The sequence below is a fragment of the Leptonychotes weddellii genome, chromosome 2, assembly GCF_054177405.1.
Source record: "Leptonychotes weddellii isolate Sample4059 chromosome 2, ASM5417740v2, whole genome shotgun sequence".
Classification (NCBI taxonomy): Eukaryota; Metazoa; Chordata; class Mammalia; order Carnivora; family Phocidae; genus Leptonychotes; species Leptonychotes weddellii.
The window spans coordinates 176839352-176850564 of NC_138370.1; the positions used below are offsets into that span (position 1 = coordinate 176839352).

Below are 11213 nucleotides of genomic sequence, written 5' to 3' on the forward strand. Positions count from 1 at the left end.
AGCAGGTGTGTGCAAATGTGGCGGCTTAAGCCCCACCAGCAGCCAACCTGATCGGCCACTGTTGGGTGGGTGTGCTTGGCCCCGGAGAGGCCCCCAGCCCCTTCTCATACCCCTTCTCGGCACAGCTGCTGCCAGAGGCTGTTCTGGCCCCACTCTGGCCAGGGTGTTGGCCCCTGTAACTCTCCCCAGGCACATTTTCCTCTGCTTGGGACTCACTCCTTTCTGTGCCCTAGGTTGCCGTTGAAACTCCCCTCCGTTTGGCTGCCCTCCTGTTTCTCCTTCTTTGCTCCTTATTTATTTACTTATACATTCCTCCCCCTTTCCTGTACAAAGTTTCCTTACTTTGCAACTTCTTTCTTTCTTCCTCCGTTCCTTCCTTCATTTCTTTTTCTTTTTTTTTAAAATATTTTATTTATGTACTTGACAGAGAGAGACACAGCGAGAGAGGGAACACAAGCAGGGGGAGTGGGGGAGGGAGAAGCAGGCTCCCCGCTGAGCAGGGAGCCCGATGTGGGGCTCGATCCCAGGACCCTGGGATCATGACCTGAGCCGAAGGCAGACACTTAACGACTGAGCCACCCAGGCGCCCCTCTTTTTCTTTTTTTTGAAAGAGGGTCTGTCTCCACCATCAGAGTGCTTGCCCATGAATCCCCAGTGCCTGACTCAGTACCCGGATTTTAGCTGAAGGCACTGGCATGTTGTTAACAACACTGTGAAGGATGTTAACCTAAGAATCCTCACAGCACCGTGTAGGACTCCTGTTGTGGAAAGTCTGCCATCCCTCATCCGGAATCCTGAGATCCCCAAAGCTTGGAAACTCAAAATGTCTTTCTTAAAGTTGGTGAGAACTCTAACTTGAAAGCTGTAAGGCTTTTCATCGTCTTTCTTTATCTCAGTCTGAATAGTCGTCTTTGGAGAAAGGTTAATGTATGTGGCTTTGGGGTGCCGTCCATGCCTCAGTAGGAACACCGTAATGTACTACATGTTAGTTTTCTGCTTCTGCGTAACAAACCGCACACCTCAGGGACTCAGAAGCAGCTTCTCTGAGTGGTTGTGGCTCAGGGTGTCCCATGAGGTCACAGGGAAGATGTAGGCTGGGGCTGCATCACCTAAAGGCTTGCCTGGGCTGGAGGGAGCGGTTCCAAGGAAGCTCACTGACTAGGGTGGGCAAGTTTGACGCTGGCTATTGGCACAAAGCTTTAGTTCCTCACCACCCGTTATCTCTCCATAGGGCTACTTGGTGTCCTCAGGATATGGTGGGTGGCTTCCCCCAGAGCTGGTGATCCAAGAGAGAGCAAGGCAGTAACCACAACGTCTTTCCACTTCACTGCAGAAATCACACTCCATCCTTTCTGTAATATCCTAATGGTGACAATGGTATCAGGGCGTGAAATCACTAGAGCTGGATCCCAGGAGCTGGGGGACCCTTTCCGGAGCCTGGCTACCTCAATGACACATCCCTACATAAAATCCAAAATTCGGAAATCCATTCGGATTTCCAAAATACATGGGACCCCGAGAGTGTTGGATGAGAGACTGGAATGCCCATTTCACAGCTGAGAACCAGGGCCAAGGGCGCTTGACCCGCCCCAAGCTATAGGTATAGCAATAAAATGAGGACTCATCCCACCTCGAACAGCCGTGGGGCCGGAGCTGTTCCTTTGTCTCCACCACTGCCTCAGCCAAACAAACTGTGCCATCCATAGCCGTAGCCATGGGGATTGCGGACCTACACCTCATCTTCTAGTCCCCACAACACCCCCGACCAGGCAGGGAGGGTACCGGCTCTGACCTTCCCTCTGCAGAGGAGGAAGTGTGAGCTGGCTTTGCTCATACGCTTGTCTGATTTACAAGCCTGCCAGGGTTTTCCCGGGGCCCAGCCCGAGCTTGGCAGTGGACTACAGAAAGGGGAAAACCAGATGGGGACAGGGCGGAAGACGCAGCGGCTGTGAGGGAGGAACCTTTGAAACAGTGCAGGTGTGCCTGGGCCTCATTGTGGGGGAAAGCTCAGACTTTGAAAAGGAAAGCAGCGTGGAGCCAGAAAACCACCGGGAGTTGGTCTGGGAAGGTGGAGGAAGGAAAGGGACGGAGCAGTGGGGGTAGGACAGGGCAGCTCGCTCCTGCCTTCTGCTCTCAGACTAGCTGAGCGAGGGGCGCGTGGGCCCGGCGCCCTGCTCTGGCTCGCTGTCATGCGGTGGGGGGTGGGGGGTGGGGGGTGGGGGATAGGGCATCTCCCTGGGCTGGGCTCTTGGGCCGTCGCCCTGTTCCTGTTGCCGTGTGTGGCCAGCCTGGCCTGCAGCCCGGTGATGTGGACCCACGCACAGGTCCAACACTTGAGGTCGCCTTTGACCCCTTCTTTCCCTCCCACCAGCAGCTGCATCAGAGGCGGCCTTACCCTCCCTCGTCCTCCTCCTCCTCCTCCTCCGGGCCGACTCCCCGAAGACTCCCCCGACTCCGGGGAGGGGGGAACAGGGCGGGGGGAGCGGGGAGCGGGGGGAGGAGGCGGGCCGCTGGGACAAGCCCGCCACTCGGGCACTCCGGGACCGCTGGGCCACAAGGCTGGGGCCTCGAGAGGGGGCGGGCCGTCGAAGGGTTTGGGACGGCCTTTCCGCGGGTCAGGGGCCACGCTGGTCGTCGTGGGCGGGGCCGGACTGTCAGCAGGGGGGCGGGGCTAGGCGGGTCGCCGTGGGCGGATGGGGGCGGGAAGGGGCGGGGCTGTGGGCAGGGGGCGGGGCCAGGCGGGCCGCCGTGGGCGGGGCCGGGCTGTCGAAGGGTCTGGGACGGCCTTTCTGCGGGTCAGGGGCGGACTTTCTGCGGGTCGTCGTGGGCGGGGCCGGACTGCCGGCAGGGGGCGGGGCTAGGCGGGCCGCCGTGGGCGGGGGCTATCGGCAGGGGCGGGGCCAGGCTGTCGAAGGGTCTGGGACGACCGGTCTGCGGGTCAGGGGCCACGCTGGTTGCCGTGGGTGGGGCCGGGCTCTCGGCGGTAGGCGGGGCGCGCCGGGAAAAGTTCCGGGAAGGTGCGCGGCCCGCCCAGACCGGGCGCGGAAGTTGGCGGCGTCCGCGCCCCCGCCGGTCGAAGCCCGTGGCCATGGCCTCAGGGCGCGCTGGGTCCGGCGGGCAGGAGGGGGCCCCGCGCGCGGCGGCCGCGCTCTGCGGCCTGTACCACGAGGCCGGGCAGCGGCTGAGGCTCCTGCAGGACCAGCTGGCCGCCCGGGACGCCCTCATTGAGCGCCTCCGCGCCCGCCTGGCCGCGTTCGAGGGGGACGCGGCGCCCTCGCTCGTGGACGCGCTGCTGGAGCAGGTGGCGCGCTTCCGGGAGCAGCTCCGGCAGCGGGAGGGCGGCGCCTGCGAGGCGGCGCTGCGCCAGGTGCGTCCCCGGTGGGCGAGAGCCGCGCTTGCTCGGCCCGCAGCGGGTTCTGAGGGGCGGTGAGTCCGCGTTGGGGCTGAGGGTTTGTGCCACGCTGGGCTCCGAGAGGTGTGAGAGTTGTGCTCCTGTGTTGGGTGTGAGGACAGTGGGGGGGGTTCCGGGGGGTGTCCGTGCCCGTGTTGAGTGTGGAGGGCGGTGCTGTGTCTGCCTGTCGGTTCTGAGGGCGCGCGTGGACGCTGTTAACCTTAAAAAGAACACTGCCAGTCATTTCCCCCCACAAATAGATTTATTCGGGAATAGCAGAGAATTGCGGTCTGGGACGCGCAAATAGGGGAGGCCACCGGACCGAGGAGGGGAGGCTCTTGCAGAGGAAGGGGGTCGGGAGGGCCGTTGCAAACAAGGTCGGCGGGGGTGAGCCGGGAGCTGGCCGGGCTGTGGCAGAGGGTGGCGGAGTAGCGCGGCCGCGCGGAGTCTCCCTGCTCCTGTCGGCTTGGCGACCAGCGAGGCGTGGGAGGGGGAGCGCTCCTCCTGCCCCGTCAAGACTCCGTTCTGAACAGTTTCCTTTATGAATTTTTACAGTGTGGTTCTGACGGCTGTGCTCCCATGTTGGGTGTGAGGGTTGTGCATTCTTGTTGGCTCTTCAGGCGGTGTGTGCGCCGGTGTCGGGTTGTCCGTCCCGAGGTGTGTGTGCCTGTGTTGCCTTCAGAATGGCGTGCTCCCGCGGTGGGCGCTGAAGGCTGTGTGTTCACGTTGGCTCTGAGGCGTGCCTGCCTCGCGTGGTGGATCTGAGGGGTGTGTGTCCATGTTCTGTGGGTTTGTGCCCGTTCTGGGTTCTGAGAGGTATTTGTGCCCTGTTGGGTCTGAAGGTTGTTCTGTATGAGGAGCGTTTGTTCCTGTTGGTTCTGAGGATTGTGTGTATGTGTTATGTTCTGAGGGGTGTTCTCCATATGTGTCAAGGACTGTATGTCCATTTATATCTGAAGGTTGTGTTAGGATTAGCGGTTGTGAGACCCTGTTGGTTCTAAGGGGTGTGTGTGCAACCGTGTTGGGCATAAGGGTTGTATGTCTGCGTTGGTTCTGAGGTGTGAAGCCCCCATTGGGTTTTGAGGAGTATGTATGCCTGTTTTGGTCTGAAGGTTGCGTGTTCGTGTTGCTTCTGAGGGTGTGTGAGTGTGTTAGATTCTGAGCAGTGTATCCTGTGTTGGGTCAAAGGGTGTGTGCTCATGTTGAGGGTTGTGGGTCCTTGTTGGTCTGAAGGTGTGTACGTTCCCATGTTGGGTTTGAGGCATATGATGCTCTCACTGGGTTCTGAGGGGGGTGTGTGCCTGGGTTTTGTCTGAGGGGTGTTTGTGTGTTAGGTTCTGAGGTGTGTGCTCCTCTGTTGCATCTGAGGGGGTATGTGTTTGTGCTGATTCTGAGGGGCATACTCCCATATTGGGTCTGAGGGTTGGGTGTCTGTGTTGTTCTGAGTGGTGTGTCTGTGTTGGGTTCCATTTGGTCTTATTTTATTTTTTTTAAAACACTTTTTAAAAGATTTTATTTATTTATTTGAGAGAGAGCAAGAGTGAGAGAGCGAGCATGAGTGGGTGAAGGGCAGAGGGAGAAGCAGGCTCCCCGCCGAGCAGGGAGTCCGATGCGGGACTCGATCCCGGGACTCCGGGATCATGACCTGAGCCGAAGGCAGACGCTTAACTGACTGAGCCACCCAGGCGCCCCTCCATTTGGTTTTAAAGGGCTGTCTGTCCTTGTTGCTTCTGATAGCTGTGTCTCTCCGTGTTGGATCTGAGGGTGTGTGTTTGTGTTAATTCTGAAGGGTGTGCTCTCATCCTGGGTTTGAGGGGTGTGTGCATGTGTTAGGTTTTGAAGGATGTGTTTCTAAGCTGGGTGAGAGTGTCGTGTGTCTTTGTTGGTTCTGAGGAGTGTGTGTGCCTCTTTTGGGTTCTGTGGGGTGTGTGTGCCTGTGTTAGGTCTAAGGGTTGTGTGCCTGTGTTCTACAGGTGTGTGTCTGTGTTGATTTGAGAGGTAATATACCTGTTTTAGGTTCTAAAGGGTGTGCCTTGGGGTTAGGTTCTGAGGAGTCTGCTCTTGTGTGCCCATTGTGGGTTGTGAGGGGTGTATGTGCCTATGTTGAGTCTGAGGAGTGTGTGCCTGCATAGGTTCTAAGGGGTTGTGTTTATGTTGGGTTCTGAAGGGCATGTGCACCTCAGGGGCTTCTCAGTGGTGTGTGTGTCCATTTTAGGTCTGAGGTGTTTGTGTTAGTGTCAGTTTTGAGGTGTGTGTGTGTGCATGTTGGCTTCAGAGTGTTGTGCTCCCTTGTTTGAGGGGTGTGTATGCCTATGTTGGGTCTTTTTTTTTTTTTCTTAAAGATTTTATTTATTTATTTGAGAGAGAGAATGAGAGAGAGAGAGAGCATGAGATGGGGGAGGGTCAGAGGGAGAAGCAGATTCCCTGCCAAGCAGGGAGCCCGATGCGGGACTCGATCCCGGGACTCCAGGATCATGACCTGAGCCGAAGGCAGTCGCTTAACCAACTGAGCCACCCAGGCGCCCCGCCCGTGTTGGGTCTTGAGAGTACCGTGTCTGTGTTGGTTCTGAGTAGTGTGTCTGTGGTGGGATCGAGGGGTCTGCCCATGTAGGTCTGTGGGGTGTGTTTGCCAGTGTTGGCTTCTGAGAAGTGAGTGTGCCTATCTGGGTCAGAGGGTTGTGTGTCTATGTTAGTTCTAAGGGGTGTGTATTCCTGTGCTGTGCCCGTGTTGGGTCCAGTGGTTGTATATCCATGTTTTTTTCTGAGGGGTGTATGTGCCAGTGTTGTGTTCTGAGGGTTGTGTGTCCATGTTGGTTTCTGAGAGGTGTTCTGTCTGTCTGTGTTGGATCTGAGGTGTGTATGTTCAGTGTTGGTTCTGAAGGGTGTGCTCCCATATTGGGTGAGGGTTGTGTGTCCCTGTTGGTTTTGAGGTGTCTTTGTGCTCCTGTGTTGAACCTAAGGGGTGTGTGTCCCTGTTTTGGGTTCTGAGATGTGTGTTTGCCCACATAGGGTTTGAGGTGCCTGTGTTGTGTCTGAGGGGTGTATGCAGTCATGTTGGGTTCTGAGGGATTTTTGTGCCCAAGTTGTGTATTTAGGGGTGTGAGTAGATGTTCATTTGGAAGGGGGGGTGTGTTCCCACTTTGAGTTGAGGGTGTATGCTCCGTGTTGAGTTCTGAGTGGTCTGTATGCCTGTGTTGGGTCTGAGGGTTGTGTGTCTTTGTTGGTTCTGAAGCTGTTTCTGTTTGTGTTGGGATGAGGGGTGAGTGTCCTTGTTGGTTATGAGGTTTTGTGATTAGGTTTGGAGGAGGAGCTCCCATGTTGGTTCCGAGGAAAGTTTGTGTGCCTGTGGTAGATCCTGGGAGGTATGTGTGCATGTTTGGGTTCTAAAGTGTCTGTGTGCTGTTATTAGGTGTAAGGTATGTATGTCTCTGTTGGTTGTGAGGGGTGTGTGTCTGTTGGGCCTGAGGGGTATCTGTATGTCTGGGGTTCTGATGGGTATGTATTTGGGTTCTAAGAGGTCTGCCCCCTTCTAGGGTGTGAGGGCTGTATGTGACTGTATTGTGTTCTGATGGGATTGTGTGTGTACGTGGAAGGTTCTCTGTATACGTGTGTTCATGTTCAATTCTGTGTTGTGTGTGTAGACACTGGGGTCTGGGGTGTTTGTGTGCGTGTGGTACCCGAGCATAGGCTCCTGGTGTGTATGTGTTCACACTGGGTCCTGGGCCATGTGAACTCTGGTTATGTTCTGAGGTGACTTTCAGCTCCAGTCGTAAATGAGTCTTTCAGTAACAGCTGTCTTCTGCTGGGAGCAATGACCTCGGATAACAGACTTAAATCTCACTTTCTCTCCTCCTCGTCCCTGACACTGATGATCTGTCTTTGTGAAGTACCATAAATGCCCAGAACAGGAGCAAGAGTAACAGTATTTGTCTGTAACAGCTGTTTGAAGTACCACACGCATCTGGGTGAACTCTAGTGCCCTGTTTGGGCCATAGCTATTATCTGGGTTGTCCCAGGAAAGAAACTAGGTCTGCAAAGAGAGTAGCCGCATAAGACAATTTTCTTTTTCTTTTTTTAAAGATTTTATTTATTTATTTGACAGAGACACAGCGAGAGAGGGAACACAAGCAGGGGGAGTGGGAGAGGGAGAAGCAGGCTTCCCGCTGAGCAGGGAGCCTGACGTGGGGCTCGATCCCAGGACCCTGGGCTCATGACCTGAGCCGAAGGCAGACACCTAACGACCGAGCCACCCAGGCGCCCCCAATTTTCACTTCTTTTTTTTTTTTAAAGATTTTATTTATTTGACAGAGAGAGATACAGCGAGAGAGGGAACACAAGCAGCGGTAGTGGGAGAGGGAGAAGCAGGCCTCCCGCGGAGCAGGGAGCCCAATGCGGGGCTGGATCCCAGGACCCTGGGATCATGACCTGAGCCGAAGGCAGACACCTAACGACCGAGCCACCCAGGCGCCCCCAATTTTCACTTATAGCCTTGGCCCTGCAGCCAGATTTTAGAGTGAAAAAGAGACATGCACCCCCCCTTATTTTTTTTTACTATAAAAGTAATTTTGAATATCTGAAAAACAGAGGAGAGAGTAAAGAGTAAAGAATAAAATAACAGCCACCATAATCCCACAATGTGGGGATAACCAGTGTTCATTTCTTGGCATGCCTCCTCCCTGTTTTTCCTTTATACTCGGTATGTGCACACTGGTGTGCTTGAGTTCATGCTGTCTGTACATCTTCATATCACATTGCCAGTATTTTCTCATCTGCCTCATTTTAGATGCCTCTGGAAGCCAGATGTCTCCCTCATTGCAGTGCTCTCCCTCGTCTGGGGGAGGTGGTTCATAACTCATTGGGGCAGAAGGAAAATTTAGAAGGCACCTGGTCTGCACCACTGATCTTAGTGTCGTGGACACGACAGATGAGTGCAGGGTGGGGACTGGAGGACGTCATACCCACCACCAACTTACACCTGCAAGTAGCAGGACTGTACTTACAGTCTGGTGGCCATTGGTGTTCAGCCCACATGTTCAGCCCCGGCACAGCCTTTAACCAGGACCCAGACAAGCAGATCTATAGTCCTAGATCTATATGGTCCTTTACCCCTGACATTTAGGTTTCATTTTAGGATTTTTAATTATTTAAGGAGCATTTTAACAGTATGGTATCTTATGAGATTACGTGTTTGTGGCTTACTCCTCCATCTGTCTGAGTCTGTCATAGAACCTGTGGAGAAATGGAGAGATTTCACACTGTGCAGAGTGAAAACAGTGGGAAGAATTGATCAATAGGTTGGTCTCCTCAGAGGCCATGTCAGCCAGCCTGTTGGGAGCAGCGACCCTGGGTTGGTAGAGCCTGGGGGCTCCCAGAAGGGATGCTGAGGCTATATCCTTAGGTGTGTGGGGACTGCCAGGTGATCTCTGCATCTGTGGCTGAGCTGTCGCTAGCATGTGATGGGGCCAGGTCAGTCTCAGAATTCTTGTTCTTTCTGCCACCACAGTAAGACTTGAGACCTTACCTCGTTTGTAACACGAGGTCTACATGGGTAGCTTTACAAAGCTCCAATTAAGACTTTCTGGGATAATGGTGTTAATTCACTATGTGGCCCATAACTGCTCAACCCCATCTCATCACCACCCAGGGTACTAGCCTCATGGGCTGTGCTTGGTCCTGACATATCAGTTTCCTCTCCCTTCTGGCTTTTTTTCCCCTGTTCTGCCGTGCTTTCTATTGAGTAGAACAGCATACACCCTTTACAATAGGCTGTGTTAGCTGTGTGTTTTGTTTTTGTTTTTTGTTTTTTTAAAGATCTTATTTGTTTATTTGACAGAGAGAGAAACAGGGAGAGAGGGAACACAAGCAGGGGGAGTGGGAGAGGGAGAAGCAGGCTTCCTGCGGAGCAGGGAGCCCGATGCGGGGCTCGATCCCAGGACCCTGGGATCATGACCAGAACCGAAGGCAGACACCTAACGACTGAGTCACCCGGGCGCCCTGTTTTGTTTGTTTTTAATCATCTATCTCCATACCTTTTTTGATCTTGTAAAACTGAAACACTATACCCATTAAGCAGTAACTCCCCATCTTCCTGTCCCCCAACCTCTACCCTTCGCAAATATCATTCTACCTTCTGTCTCTGTGATTTGACTCCTCTAGGGACCTCATAGAAGAAGAAATCATACAGTATTTATCCTTTTGTGACTGACTTACTTCACTTAGCCTAGGGTCCTACAGGTTTATCTGTGTTGTATCATGTGCCAGAATTTCCTTCTTTTTAAGGCTGAATGATATTCCGTTGTACGTATATACCACATTTTGCTTATCCATTCATCTGCTGATAGACACTTGGGTTGCTTTCATATTTCAGCTATTATGAATAACATTGCTGCTATGAATATGTGTGTACAAATATATCTTTGAGACCCTCCTTTCAGTTCTTTTGGGTATGTGCCGGAAGTGGAATTGCTAGGTCATAAGATAATTCTGTGTAATTTTTTGAGGAACCACCATACTGTTTTTCCACAGTGGCTACACCATTTTACATTCCCACCAGCAGTGCACAGGGTTGCAATTTCTCCATGTTCTCACCAGCATTAGTTATTTTCCATTTTTTTTTTTTTTAATAGCAGCCATCCTGATGGGTTTGTGGTGATTTAATACAAAATGATTGTAGTTTTTTTTTTTTTTTTAAAGATTTTATTTATTTATTTGACAGAGAGAGACACACAGCGAAAGAGGGAACACAAGCAGGGGGAGCGGGAGAGGGAGAAGCAGGCTTCCCACAGAGCAGGGAGCCCGATGCGGGGCTCGATCCCAGGACCCTGGGACCATGACCTGAGCCGAAGGCAGACACTTAACGACTGAGCCACCCAGGTGCCCCTAAAATGATTGTAGTTTTGATTTGCAATTTCCTAATGATTAGTGATGTTGAGCATTCTTTCGTGTGCTTATTGGTCATTTGTATATCTTCTTTGAAGAAATGTCAAGTCCTTTGCCCATTCTTGAATTGGTTATTTTGTTGTTGAGTTTTAGGAATACTGTACAGACATACCTCATTTTATTGCACTTCTCAGATCTTGTGTTTTTTATAAATTGAAAGTTTGACAGGGCCCTGCCTGGCTCAGTAGGTGGAGCATGTGACTCTTGATTTTGGGGTTGTGGGTTTGGGCCCTGCATTGGGTGTAGAGATTATTTAAAAGAAAAAAAAAAGTTTGTAACAACCCTGCATCAGGTAGGTCTACTGGCACCATTTTTCTAACAGCATTTGCTCACTTCATGTCTCTGTGTCATAGTTCGGTAATTCCTGTGGTATTTCAAATATTTTCACTGTTATGTTTGTTATGGTGATGTGTGATCAGTGATCTTTGATGTTACTATTGTACTTGTTTTAGGGCACCATGAACTGTGCCCATAAAAGACACAAACTTAATATGTGTGTTTTCTGACTGTTCCACTGACCAGCCATTCCCCCATCTCTCTCCCTCTCTTCCCTGTCCCCTGCGACACAACAATATGGAAATTAGGCTAATTAATAACCCTGTAATGGCCTCTAAGTGCTCAAGTGAAAGGAAGAGTCACACATATCTCACTTGAAATCAAAAGCTAGAAATGATTAAGCTTGGTGAGGAAGGGATGTCTAAAGCCAAGATAGGCCGAAAGGTAGGCCTCTTGTGCCAAAAGTCCACATTGCAAATGCCAAGGAAAGGTTCTCGAAGGAAGTTAAGAGCGCTACTCCAGCGAACACATGAGTGATAAGAAAGCACAACGGCCTCGTTGCTGATGGGGAGAAAATTTTGGTGGTCTGGATAGGAGATCAAAGCAG

The 11213-nt window shown here is 52.5% G+C and overlaps 1 protein-coding gene across 2 annotated transcripts in view; it reads left to right on the top strand.

The window, feature by feature from the left end:
• Window positions 1-2926: 2926 nt before the first annotated feature.
• TNIP2 (TNFAIP3 interacting protein 2) overlaps window positions 2927-11213 on the top strand; it is a 41129-nt gene continuing 32842 nt past the window's right edge. Inside the window, exon 1 of one of the 2 annotated variants that reach the window (XM_081812762.1) lies at window positions 2927-3367. In XM_081812762.1, coding sequence (XP_081668888.1) covers window positions 3089-3367 — 279 coding nt within the window. In that variant the 5' untranslated portion in view covers window positions 2927-3088. The remainder of the gene's footprint in view (window positions 3368-11213) is intronic. The other variant, XM_006736559.3, reaches the window with a different exon arrangement.